The sequence below is a fragment of the Acomys russatus genome, chromosome 27 (genome assembly GCF_903995435.1).
Source record: "Acomys russatus chromosome 27, mAcoRus1.1, whole genome shotgun sequence".
NCBI classification, from domain to species: domain Eukaryota; kingdom Metazoa; phylum Chordata; class Mammalia; order Rodentia; family Muridae; genus Acomys; species Acomys russatus.
In genome coordinates, this window is record NC_067163.1 from 42,307,288 (window position 1) to 42,321,369 (window position 14,082).

A 14,082-nucleotide genomic window follows, 5' to 3' on the forward strand; every position below is an offset into this window, starting at 1 on the left:
GTTCCGGAGAAACAGGCCTCGTGGCAGGCACGCTGGAGCAGACATATCCTGAGCAGCTCCCTTAGTCTGGTAAAATGAAGGCATCTGTGACATTGTGCTAACTGGACTTTCCTAGTTTTCCTTACTGAGCTCCTGAAATTGGGCTTTTCAAATAAATAGTAATTCTAGATGAGGTCAGCACTCGTTAGCCTGTGCTAGACTAACATGTCCACTCACCACAAAATACAGTGAACTAGTAAGCAAGCTGAGGTCTGGCTTTACCGTTACAGGCTTCCCATGGCTTTCTCAACCATGACACACTCAGCTTTGACACTTGGAGATTATACACATCTACTATCTGTTCAATGTATAAAGCTCAATTTTGTAGGTGTAAAGTGTAACAGAAGCTCAGATCATTATGAACTCTATGATAATCTTTCCATCACCTCACTGACTTCAGATGACTAAAGAGACTTCCTGCTCGTGATCTGCGGAAAAGGAAACATTTCACAGATTTGGTATCATAGTTAAAGATCATTTCATAGACAGAGAGAGAGAGACCCTGTAATGTTTAATGAAACCGCTGCTGCAAACTCAGGCTCCGCCTTTGACCTCTCTGCTGGTCTGAAACCCTCATGCACACGCATTTGTAGGAACTGTACCACAACACACAAGGGCTGTTAAACTGAACGTCCCTCAACAGTGATAAGACTTCACATGAGGTAAACAGGACAATGCTAATTTATGGTATTGCTACAAAACAGCCCTTTTAGGTTACTGCTGGATGGACCTACAGTGTCTGCTCTTGCATTTAAGAGCACTTAACCACTGCAGAAAATAAATTTCATGTCAGATGTAATTATGTATTCACTCACATAATAATTATTTGATCTCTAAATTATTTTACAAACCCATGTAGTTGTAACATGGGTAGAAATGAACTCCATAAACAAGAACACCCCGATGCAAGTTGTTGGCTGCTGGGAAGTTAGTCTCATACTCTATTATCCTTAGAAGGAAGTGAAACTAACAAGCACGACAGTAAAAACAGATGAATTAGATTAGTGTGCAAGCTGAGATATGAGAGACCACCACTGCCTGCTATTTAATTTGGGTGCAAGTCAGTAAGTTTCTGGGGTTCAGTTTCTTCCCTGCAAAGAGCTAACATTTGCACCACCTATTCCTTATGAGTACTCAAGACAACATTTAAACACAAGAGACAACTCTGTAGATGGAAAAGCATACCATAAATATTCTCATCATTCCAATTGTTAAAATATGGAGCTAAGAAAACTGTGACTAATTACAGAGGCATGTTCAGTGGGACAAATTCAATTGAGGAGGCAATCCACGCAAACATTTCCAACTTTCAATAGCAAGCTGAAAATGTACATAGAGATATACAAAGGAACTTTCTGAACACACTAAAAGATACACATTTGGTTGGTTAAAACTTTAAAATCAGCCTGCCAAATTTTTACAGTATACAAAGAGGCCCTTAGTCTTTATCTGGAGAAAGTTGCTGCTCACCTGGGGAAAGCAAGCTTTATGAGGATTTCTAAAACATGAGGAATAAAATTCTACCAGTGTGCTCTTCTGTAAACCGGACTTCAAAGAACCGCATAATGTTTGCGGTAATCTGACATACACTAAAAGATAAAAGGCAGTGTTCACCTCTAAGTCACAACCACTGTCAACTTGCATGAACACAAAACATACAATTCAGAATTCTTCTGATTCTACAGCCCTTTGCTCACTTCCTATTCCATAAGTAATGCACATAAAAGAAATGCTTCAACCTGACACTGCTGACAGGTTCTTCCTACGCAGTTGCCTCGCTCTTGCACTACTCCTTTGGCAGCCTTCTGTTTGTTTGTTTGCACAGCTAAGCTTAAGCAGCCCATAGCACACCGCTCACTTCAACTATGTTTTGTGTCTTTCTTGCATCAAAACAAAAAGAAAAAGAGAAAGAAAATGTAACCAAAACAAATGAGGAAAGAGGGAAGAGATGAGATGCAATCCATCACGTATAAAAATATGTTTCAAATCCAGAATAATTTAGTAACTCTTCGTTATTTCATATGTATCTGGAAACGGGACAGATACATGTCCTGAACCTGTCACAAGAGGTAGAATTCCAGCGTTTGGTACAACGTTCCAGGATAACGTCAAAGTGACATTCCTGTTTCCCCTGCAAAAGAAGTAATAAACAAAGGTTAGCAGAACTTGTCATTTAATAAATATACTTTCAATCAAGTACGATGGGGTTACATATTTCATTTCTAGCCAGCTATTTCTAATAGACAAATCAGAACAATTTCTTCATACCATTTCAAATCCACAGGCAGCAGCAGAAGACGTCAACATTAAATTCAGATAGCCTAATCAGCCAACCTAGACTCACAGCTGCAACCAATTACCAACAAGAAAGCTGACATCAATACAACACAATCAAGAGACTATGAGCCTCACGCTAGGAACCAGAAGACACAATTTGAAATCTAATTCTGCCATTATTTAGAGGTGCAAACTCCAGCAGACCAAAATCTATCATAATCCAAATACTTTATTTGCAAATCTAAAGATATGGTTAGGTCAAATTAGCTCTTCTCCCCAATTTTTTCTTATAAGCCATAAAAGGTCAGAATGATCTAAAATCTTGACCATTGACTATTGTGATTTCTTCTTTTTGTGAAGGGTAAACTGAACTTTGGGGGGGGGGGGGTGACTGAAAGAAGCAACACTAGAAACCTAGGTACCAGCCCTCAATCCACCACATTGCTTCATGCAGGCCACCCAACTTGAGTTCAAAAAGCAGACCTTTATCTGGACAGTGGTGAACCCCACTCATGAGAAATCCTGTGCCCTATACACCCAACAGTAAAAGCTATTTATGGGTTAGTTTTACATTACCATGACACAAGATATAGTCATCTTAGAAAAGGAGACCCTTAATTGAGCAGCCCCCTCAGAATGGCAGGTAGGCATATTTACGGGGCATTTTATGTTTAGTGAATGCTGTGGAAGGGCTCAGCTTACATGGGTAGTGCAGTCCTAGGGTGTATAAGACCAACTGAGAGAGCTACTAAGAGGCATTCCTCCACGGCCTCTGTCTCCGTTCTCACCTGGGCTTCCCCTCAATATAGACTGCAACCTGAAAGCCTTTCTTCTCATGGCACTTTCATTGTGACGACTGCATGTAACATTACTAGAGAAATGAGTACTATGGAAGATTTTTCCTGAGTCTTTCAGCAAAGTTCAACACACACACACACTACTCTCCCAAATTGTTTTACTAATATTTTAACCCTCCTCTTCCCTCCCCCCTTCTCTCCTGTCTTAAAAGTTGAACCAAACCCAGTGCATGCCTGGCAAGTGTTCTTCCACTGAGCTACTAATACCCCAGGCAAAAGATTTGTTTCTTTAAAATAAAAACACACATTTCACTTGCCTCTCACCAATCTTACTTAAAGATGTTAAAAATGACAAGGAATCACTCACTTGAGGCCATTTCCATCGTCAAAGAAAAAATACTTTGTCTTCATATCTTTCAAAAGCAGCTTCGGATTGTCACCTCTTAAAACAATCTTGTCCCAGAGAACAACTTGGTTCAGGGCCTGCGTCAATTTAAAGTATTTAGATAACTCATCAGAAACATCATCACTTCAAAGACCAGCAAAGAGCTGGTCAACCAAATGTAAGTGTATTTATTACTGACAAAAGCAAGAATTTAATTCCAAAACAGTGTTATCTTACTGGTTTTACTGAGGTAAAGCAGAATTATACATAAAATTTACAGATATACTTTTCAAAAAAGTAACACTGATCCTCATAATTTTTGAATACTCACCCAATAGTGTTTATGCACAGTAGTTACTCTTGTTTTGAAGAACTGCTTTTTCTATTTTTAAAATATATTTTGATGATTTCTAAAGCTGAGACCAAAACTCTTATTTTGAAGGAGAACTTTTCCTGCTATGTTTAAAACATTTTGTTGATTTTAAAGCTCACTCACCCCAGTATGCCCAATGCTTAATGAAATACTTGGCATAAAATATATATAACAGGAGTACCAAAAATTAGTACATAATGCTGTTTAACATGCTACCTGCTAAATACTAATACACACCAAATAAAATATAGCCCCGCCTTTAGTTACAAATTACCTACTGTCTTAGTTAGGGTTTCCATTGCTGTGAAAAGAAACCATGATCAAGGCAATTCTTATAAGGAAAACCTTTAATTGGGGTGGCTTACAATTTCAGAGGTTTAGTCCATTACCATCATGGTGGGAAGCATGGCAGCATAAAGGCAGACATGATGCTGGAGGAACCCGGAGTTCTACATCTTAATTCCCAGACAGCAAAATTAGACTAGCTTCCACACTGGGAGGAGCTTGACCATAGGAGCCCTCAAAGCCCAGTCTCCACAGTGACACACTTCCTCTAACGAGGCCACACCTCCTAACAGTGCTACTCCCCAACGCCAAGCATTCAAACACATGAATCTATGGGGGTCAACTTATTGAAACCACCATACCTACCCACACTCATGAAAAACACACAACTGTTTTGGCAAAAACAACGTAGAAGCCATGTTTTTTTTGTACATGTTTCAATTTGATGTATAAGCCACTCCATACTTCCATCTTAGCACTACAAGAGAAGCTCAGTCAATCAAGAAATAGTCTGCCGTAACAGCCTGCCTGTCTTTCTCGACCCTATTCTGCCAGAGAGCTAAAAGGCATACAACATATAAGCAGGCTACTGCAGGGGAGAAAGCTTCCTCACTACAGCCATCCTCCATTAGCTTGACTTTTGTTTGTTTCTTTTTTTAAAACTAAGCTATACTCTTCAGATATTTTGATTATATAACATTGTCTATCTTGGGCCAGTAAGAAGACTCAGTGGGTCCAACCCCTGGACTCCCTGAGGTAGGAGACAACTGATTCTCCAGCAAGTAATTTTTAAAAGTTATATCCATTCAAAGGAGTAATGTTTAAAAAGAAATTATCATAATGTACTTAAATACTTACATTATTTTTTGTTGAATACTCTGCTGATAAATAAAGAAATAATTGCTTAACGTTCCAATCAAATATGTTCTCCAGATGTCAGCACATTAAGGACTCTAATGACTTCAAAGCTGTACACAATTTTCAAACACATCTAATCCTTAAAACGGCCATAGCAACAGGAACATTAAAACAAAGTAAAACAGTCCAGAAACGTACCAAATCACTCATCTAAAGGAAAAACACAGGATAAATTTGTTGTAAAATGTAGCCCATTCCAAAGGAGTGTGTCAGGATAGGTTAACATCCTCCCTTTTCCTGCAAACACAACTAGCCAACATAAAAAAAAAAAAAAAAGAAAGAAAGAAAGAAACAAAAACGTTAATTCTGTCCACTAAGTCGAAAAGAATAAGGACTTAGTCTTTCAGAGAAAAACACTCCCAAAGTAGGGCTCCAGAGCAGAACCAGCCATCACTATGCAAAGTAGCCACATGCCCACGTGCACTGTGCCTACGTGACTAACCAAGTACAGCATCCTACACACGTTGATGTGCTCACAGGTCAGTACAGATCGCAACGTCTCAGTGTAGCAGTTCTTTGCTATAGTGATGGCACAGTAACATGGTTGTTCCACTCACCGTGGAGAGGTGTACTCACCAGAATGAACTACAATACTACACCACACTGGAAAGTGAGCTAACATGAGGATGTTATTAAATATTACACAAGAATTAGTAACTTATTAAGTGTGTGTGTGTGTATATATATATATATATATATATATATATATATATATATATTGATAGGAACAGGGTTATTATAATCCGGTTTTAAACTATACCCTGTCTCAACATACAAACAAACAAAAACAAAACAAAACAGAACCCTGAAAGTAATTTCAAGGTGACCATTGGGTAAACCTGTCAGACATATGCTTTCGTCAGCTGCTTTATACAAGTCTCCATAACTAATAATAATAATAATAATAATAATAATAATACACTGCAGGGATTATAACCTGTGGCCCTAAGGAGACTAAGGTCGCCAAGAGGATGAGCTGCTGAAGATAGAAATGCCAGGAAAAGAGAAAACAATTCATCACCCCTGATCCGAGTAGCCTCATTAAGATTTCTGATTATGAAGATGATAAAACGCTGATACAATTTAACACTGTTGATAAAAAGCCTTTTGAACCACTACGGATGCAATTTCTTTTAAGCACAGGGTGTTTGTTTTCTCTCAGATGGAGGGTTATTTGAGACTGACCGTGGACTATTTCTAGGCAGGCTGAGCTCTGGTGAGTTGTTCCGTCTCTAAGATGATTTCACTTTATCTTTTCTTTCCTAGATTCAAAACTAATGTTTACATGAAGAATTAGGATATAGTCTCACAATTAACTCATAAGTCTCTAGTTTTCTTAAAAGTGTGAACAAGGAAGAACCAAGACTGGTTTCCTGACAGAAACAACAGGCTGTGCTGGCATCTCCAGTCATACACTCTTCCCCAATGTCCATGCTTGCAGCTCATTTCAAAAGGATGGAAAAAGCAGTGAAACATTTTGTTGAAGGATATCAGCAGTTACATCAAATGTGATGAATCCCAGGTCACTTCTTTCTCTAGGGCCAGTGAAGTCTTCTACATTTTTTCTAAGAGTAAAGAGAAAACTTTTACTATCCCTTACGGGATCACATAAAATGTAGACGACTAGAACAGCAAGGGCTAGCTGTATGCAGAGGTAAAACATAAATGCTATATAACAGGAAACTTGGGAATCCTTTTGTGTGAAAATAAGTAAATGTTATAATTCAATACTAGGGAATCAGGTATTTTCATATGCCTAATGACAACCTCTGAGAAAACCGAAGGGAAGAGGAAAAAAAAAATAGTAATGCAAAAGAAAAGGCAATTACTTTATGTAGAGCAGGTAGAATGAGGGAACGAAAGCTGAGTGTGGCCTCCAGGTGATCAAGAATAGAGCTCACGTGAGTGTCTAGCATATGGCAGAGCCAACATGGATTCCCCACAAGTATCTAAATGCCATACAACAATTCTTCCGGTTACTTTCTTCACTTCCACCAAATGTTAACACCCAGAAGGGCAGGAAACCTGTTGAAGATCACCATCAATATTTCATTTATCTCAAGTTCGCCCAGGCCATCACAGAACTGAAAGCGATGGCAGGACTGGTATCTACACCACATCTACTTAAAGCACCAACAGTACCTAATCAAAATCAACATCGGAAAAATTAAAAGGGGGGACACTTGTCGGTGGTTCTAAGAAAACAGTAAACTAAGGATAAAGAATGGGACAGATTATAGACGCCCGCACACACAGAGCAAACATGAAAAAAAAAAAAAAAAAAAAAACCACTGTATTAAAGACAAAGTTACAGAAAATGGAGGGAAATGCCATAAATAAAACAGTAAAGGAAAGGACAGTCATTCTGAAACTCTATTCTTGTGTGTGTGTGTGTGTGTGTGTGTGTCCAAAGATGTGTTCAGGTTGCTGGTTAAAGAATGACATTAAAAATAACAAGAGAGCCCTGTATCCAAACACTACAGTGTTTAAACCGCCCCAGTGCATCCATCCTCCCCACGCTCCCGTCCTAAATTCAAGGCAGCTGCTTGCAAGCAGTGTGTCCAAAAGGAACAGCAAACTGTGTAAAGGGAACTGTCAGAGAGAGCCAACTGTGGCCGGACGCGACACCAGAGCCACCCACTGAGCCGCTCCAGCCTCGGGACAAGCAAGGCTGTGGAAAGAGAGGGTGGGAGGCCCACCGGCTGGCTGCTGACCCCACGCGTGCTCGCAGGCAGGGGAGGCGCCAGGCGGAAGCGCCGGTGTGGGTGTGCTGTTGTGTTGCTCCCTCATTGGTCCGGGGCGGGTGAGGGACGTGAAGAACAGGAAGGAAGGGGAGCGCTGACCCAGGCCACTCGAAATTTCGAGGGCAAGCCCGGGAGCCGACAGCGCAGGACTGGGGTCCGAAGGCCACTGGAACATGTCTCGGCCGGGTGCGGGGCCCGCGACGGAGCCCCGGAACCGCGCACACACACACACCCTCTGCGTCCCCGCCCGGCCGCACTCACAGCATGATCCGCGAGACGTGCAGCCGCACCGGGACACTCCTGTCTTTGAAGGCGGTGGTGATGAAGCAGCCGAAGGTGAGCGCCGCCATCACGCTCAGCGAGAAGGCGAACAGTGAGTTCGCGCGCGACAGGACGGTGTTCATCGTGACGACCTTCCCTCCGGAGCCCTGGCTCTTTGACGCCCGTACCCAGGCTCCGGTTCCCGCGACACACCGGTCCCTCCCACCCGCGCACCCGGTGCGCACGTTCCGGGGCCGCGCCCCGCCGCCCCGCCCCCTTTCCGGTCCTCAGACGACGGGAGCGCGCACGCTCCCACCCACTGGGACACGCCCACCGCGCGGCCGTGCACGCGCTAAAAGCGGGTGCTGTCAGCCAGTCCTCCAATCAGCAACGAGCACGAGGGCTGGGTTTTGCCACTGGAGACCCGCCTCCTCTAGGGCTCAGTTCTTCCTTGGTCGGTGGCTTGGGACCGGGAGCGCTTATTTGTCAGTTAGCCTTTAGTTATGCTTACGGGGACTGCGGCTCCTTAACTACTCGTGTGACTTTCTATCAAAGGGGATAAATTAGCACATTTTTAGAAAGGGGGGAAATGAAGTCATTTCAGGCCCCTAAATAGCAGTCAGGAGCACCCAGGTTGTTATTATGCCTTTGCTGTCTGCCACCACTTTTAGTCTGAATCCCTATTGCTTTTGCTTCCAACAGAGGACAGAAATTCTAATTAAGTTCTGTGAGTTCCTACCACATTTCCAAATATTTGCACCTAGCCAAAATAGGTTCTTGTGCAACATCTGCCGTCGTCCATGAACGGTGTCAATGAGAAACTGATATTGGTTAAATCCGTTTCAGTCGTTGCCTAATTTAGTTCATGAATTTTCATACAGCGTGCAGACAGGATCTTTTAAAAATGTATTTGTTCACTTTATATCTTGACTGCAGCCCCCCTCCTCGTCTCCCCGCCCTTCCCCGCCTCCACACACACACCCATTCTTCTCTGAGAAGGGAGAGGTCCATCATGGGTTGAATTTGATCATGGCTAAAGGCTTGCTGTATATTGGCAGGCAGGATCTTTAAGAAATGCAGTTGGGTATCAAGTCTCTTCTTGGTAACCTGCTGTCCTTCCTCTGAGTGCCACCAAGTCTCCCCCTCCAGGGGACATGGTCAAATGTGAGGCACCCGAGTACTTTGTACAGGGGGAGGTAGTCCCCCTCAGGAACAGTCATAGGGGAGGGGAATAATGGGAAAAATGGGAGGGAGGGAAGAATGGGAGGATACAAGGGATGGGATAACCATTGAGATGTAACAAGAATAAATTAATAAAAAAATTAAAAAAAAAAAAAAAAAAGAAATGCAGTTGGGTGTGGTGACACACACCTTTAATCCCAGCACTTAGGAGGCAAAGATGAATCTCTTGTGAGTTTAAGGCCAACCTGGTCTACAAAGCCAGTCTAGGACAGCCAGGGTGGTTACACAGAGAAACCCTGCCTCAAAAACAAAAAACCAAACACACAAACAAAAAAGAACATTTCTAGGCCTTCAATGGAGAAGGTAATACAAATAAGCCCTGCCTCAAACGGGAATCGAGCCAAGAAATGACATTTGTAGTCATTCTAATCAGATAGCTTTTTAGTTGTGTTTAAAACCTTTGACTTTTTCAATCTCCCACATAGCCACACTTCATTTAATAAAGCATGGTTCTAATAAATCCTTACTGTGCTGTGACACAAATGTACATTGATCACTTTTTACTCTACTGAAGTTTATAAGTAAAGTTATCAAAATCAAATATCAGTCTAAATTATGAATCATGTAAATTCTGAGGGATGCCACATAATACTGCAGACTTTAAAGGAGGAAGTCATATGTGATGAGGTGGGAAAAAAACTATATGCAATTCTTCGTTGCTTTGGTTTGGTTTTTTTGAGACAGGGATTTTCTGTGTAGACTTGCCTGTGCTGGACTTGCCTTGTAGACCAGACTGGCCTGGAACTCTGCCTCCCTGAGTGCTGGGATTACAGGTATGCACCACCATGGGTTTATATGCAAAATTTTTAGCTCCAGTCTACACACTACCTTATTGTTATAGAGTAGCTTTGAGAATGGATGCCCGTTATTACAGGTGATGAGGGCCAGAAAAAATGCTACATAATCTACTGAAGCAGTACAGGTATATCTAAGACGCCCCCAATAATCTGTCCCAACTAAACAGAATCCTTGTAAAACAATAGGTTGAAGTGACCCTGGAAAGGCAATGGCCTACTGTAGAAAACTTGTCGGTAAATACTACTCAGCTGTGAAGAAAAATGAAGTCGTGAACTTTGCAAGTAAATGGATGAAACTAGAAAACGTCATATTGAATAAGGTAACTCTGACCCCGAAAGACAGACCTCACATCTTTTCTTTTATTGGAAGCTCCTTTCTCCAAATTTTCCAAAGTGAATATATAGCTTGTGTTAAGTACAGAAACCAAGAAAGTAAAACAGAATCATTAAAAGAGTGGGGGTTAGGGAACACTGGAGAAAGGACTAGCCGAGTACCATAATCTGATCAGGAAGATGAGGGCAGGAGGGGCTCCTGAGGGAGAAGGAGGGTAGAAAATACAGAAGAAGGTTAGAGGAGGGTAACAGGGAAAGGTAGGGTGCAAGTGATCTGATAGGGTACATGGTAAAGGCATAGCTCTTTAGGGAGGGGTAAGGAGGTATATGCAAGAAGAAAGAGAAAGAAAGATAAAAAAAAAAAAAAAAAAAGAATGTCTGAAAAAGCCAAAATACTATTAATTATTTACTTAAAGAAAAGCCTGTTACACATGGAATTCAATGTATAAATATATAGAGAGATAATTTTAATAAACTTTTTTTTATCTGGGCTGACAAGGCTCCCTCCAAAAACCAAAGAACACCTAATGACAACAACAACAACAACAACAACAACAACAAAATAAAAAATAAAATACCCAAGAATCCCTGTTTCGAATTGTTGGCCAAGAGCTTTCCAAGAGACTCCCAAAGGATACAGCCTATTGCTGTTGCCCTTGGTTGGCCTCCAGAGGTGGGAGCTAAGTCCCTATTGTTGAGCATACCGTGCACTTCTGAAAGAGATCCCAGAGTCCCTTGAGCTAAACCTGACCTGAATGTCTCCTAACTGAGGACCATCGTGATGCAGCGTTGGCTTCAAATGTGGAAGGCAACCAAAGTTGTAAGCTATGGCACCTATGAACAACGTCAGTGACCAGCATGGCACAATAATCCTAAGGGAATGCAGTAGTGGCACCATTGCCTTGCCATAACCATCAGCTTTCTAATTGGACTTAAGAACCTCTCAATGGGAGTGAAGCAATATCTGGTTCTGGAAATCCAGCTAACTATTCAGTGCTAATGAGTTATGGATGTTCGAAAAGAATTTACCCCCACTACTTTAGTAAGCCAGTGTAACCCTTAGCAACCATCTATAAATATTTGTCCTTAAACCCATAGATAAATGTAGTCCTCACCCCTCATCAAGGAAACTTCTCTTTGCAGTAGATGAAAGCCACTACAGAAAACCACAGCCAATCAAAGTGTAATGTTTGGAGCCCTGTCCCAATGAATACATCTACAAAAGCACTCCAGTTCCTACAACCCAATGGAACACTGTAGCAGAGGGAAAAGAGAAATTATAAGAGCTGTGAGATCACGGAGTTTCCTGTGAGATTATGCTTCCTATCATTGTCAGAAGCTACGCCCATAAAGTCTTACCACATGATCGACTTAAGATGAAGCGAACAAGGATGCCCGACACCAATGAGCATGCCAAAGTGGAAAGGGAAAAGCCCACGAGGCATCAACCCCACACAAGAGCTGCCAGCAATTGAGGGATTCTAGGAGGAGGAGAAGAAATAGTCTTCCATGGGGAAGAACACACTAGTTACTCAGTACCAAATGCCCAGCCTTGAAAGCATATATACAAGTAACATTATACAGACTGAGCAGGTTATATTTAGAAATATATGTATATACATATACATGTATGCATGCAACAACACTGAATGAAAAAGAGGCCAGGAATTTGAAAGAGAGCAAGGAGGGGTATGTGGTAGAATTTGGAAGGAGGAAATGGGAGAGATAAATGTTGTAATTATATTATACTCTCAGGGCTTTTAAAAAAAAAGTTATCTTGGGTGTGTGGCAATCCTTATATGTGGCCATCCTCTCCTGCACAGAAATGTAGCCAAATTAACTCATTTTATGTGTATTTCCTTTGGATAGATTCCATCTCTATTCCATTGAGTAAATAAATAAGCTTAACTTTTAGAAAATTAAAAAAAATAAAACTGTCCACAAAGTCTGTGCCTAGCATTAGGAAATTGCCTATTACGAGAGCTATCAGGTAGTCTTGTGAGGAGGGTATGTAATGAGGGAACAGTGAAGATGGTAGCAGTGAGCAGTAGATGCTCCACTGATGAGGCAGTGAGAAAGGGAAGATGGGTTAGAGGGACATTTCAGGAGCAAGGTCTGTATGACTTAGGAATCACTTCAATAAGTCTATACAATAAAAAAATAAAAACGGCACTAAAGAGAGGAGATGACTCAGCTGTTAGAGACTAGAGTCACAGCCAAAATGTCAAAAGATAAAAAGCAGACTTGGATGTGCAAATGAAAGTCATATTTTTATGGCATTGTGTTTTGAGCTTAAATTATTACCATATTTCTAACTACTTAAACCATTTTGGTGGCTAGTCCTTCCATCCTACTGCTGTGTAATAAGAAAAACAACTGATGTTTATCTTGTTCCTGACTTGTGCGCTAAAGTTCATTTCATTTTTTTCAATATATAAGATTGGCTTCCAGCAGTAGGACTGGGACACCAACCTGGCCACAGAATCTTCTGCCTACAATCTGTCCTTCCTACAAAATGTATATAGGTAATGGTGGCAACAGAACCATGCCTGATACTGTCTGGATGGTCAGGAACCAGAGGCAAGACAGCCCAGAGACCCAGGAGAGAAACAAACACACCTGGGAAAAAATTCAGTGAAATGACTCCTATTCATATTCTGCTATACTAATAGATCCGTGTTTAACCCAATCGTCATCAGAGAGGCAACATCCAGCAACTGATGGGAGCAGATGCAAGTCCCACAGCCAAACACTAGGTGGAGCCAGGGTAACCCTGCAGAGGATGGGGAGGAAGAATTGCAGGAGCCAGAGGGGTTGAGGACACAGAATCAGCTAAGTAGGGCTCATAGGCAATCACAGAGAGCGAAGCAACAATGACAGAGCCTATATGGGTCTGAGCTAGGTCCTCTGCATATACGTTATGGTTGTGTAGCTTGGTGGTCTTGTGGGACTACTAACAGTAGGAGTTGGGTTGTTTCTGACTCTTATTTGCTTTGGGGACCCATTTCCTCCTACTGAGCTGCCTTGCTAAGCCTGGATGCTAGGCTTGTGCCTAGTCTTATTGTAACTTGTTGTCATGTTCAGTTGACTTCCCTAGAAGGCCAGATATCCCTCCCCCAATAAGGGAAATGGAGGAACAGTGGCTCTGGGGGAGCTGGGAGGTGCGGGGGACTGGGAGAAGTGGACGAAGGGGAAACTGCAGTTGGGACGTGATGTATTAGAGAAGAAATTTTAAAAAGAAAAAAGACCATTACATTGCTCCAAGGTTGTAGTGAGTTTTGGGTGACTGTCTAGGTAGCAAACTATCTCTGTCTTTTCTCATTTTGGAGGCTGCTAACTTGTACTTCCTGTTTACTCAGATAATTAATTTTATTCCTTCTCAAGTCTCTGATGGGATTGAAGACCAGATAGTTTAGTTTTACAATTAAGCTTAGTTGTTTAATGGTTAAGATGTTTTTAGGTCTAGATAGATGTTTTAAGTTGATAATGATGAGATATGACAGATATTGATTTACATTCAGAATTGTAGACTCATCAGGATAAAAAAGATGTTTTCTTCAAGGCTGCCAAATATAAATAGCCAAAACGCTATGAATGTAACATTTATATAATTCCCAATTGTTTCTTTCAT

The 14,082-nt window shown here is 41.5% G+C and overlaps 1 protein-coding gene across 1 annotated transcript; it reads right to left on the minus strand.

Annotated features, from left to right (window-relative positions):
• Nucleotides 1-1,845: 1,845 nt before the first annotated feature.
• Spcs3 (signal peptidase complex subunit 3) lies at nt 1,846-8,336 on the minus strand. Its single transcript, XM_051169703.1, has 5 exons — nt 8,080-8,336; nt 6,566-6,639; nt 5,015-5,091; nt 3,481-3,596; nt 1,846-2,170 (listed from the first exon to the last, which is right to left on the minus strand). The coding sequence occupies exons 1-5, from the start codon at nt 8,220-8,222 to the stop codon at nt 2,038-2,040; spliced, it is 543 nt and encodes a 180-aa protein (XP_051025660.1). The 5' UTR covers nt 8,223-8,336; the 3' UTR covers nt 1,846-2,037.
• Between the last annotated feature and the right edge of the window lie 5,746 nt (nt 8,337-14,082).

Coding starts and splice junctions, on each gene's coding strand:
- Spcs3 (XM_051169703.1), bottom strand. CDS start 8,222: ATGAACACCGTCCTGTCGCGCGCGAACTCACTGTTCGCCTTCTCGCTG. Junction 3,597..5,014: donor AGTATTCAACAAAAAATAAT/GTAAGTATTTAA, acceptor AAATTGACGCAG/GCCCTGAACCAAGTTGTTCT. Junction 2,171..3,480: donor GACGATGGAAATGGCCTCAA/GTGAGTGATTCC, acceptor CTTCTTTTGCAG/GGGAAACAGGAATGTCACTT.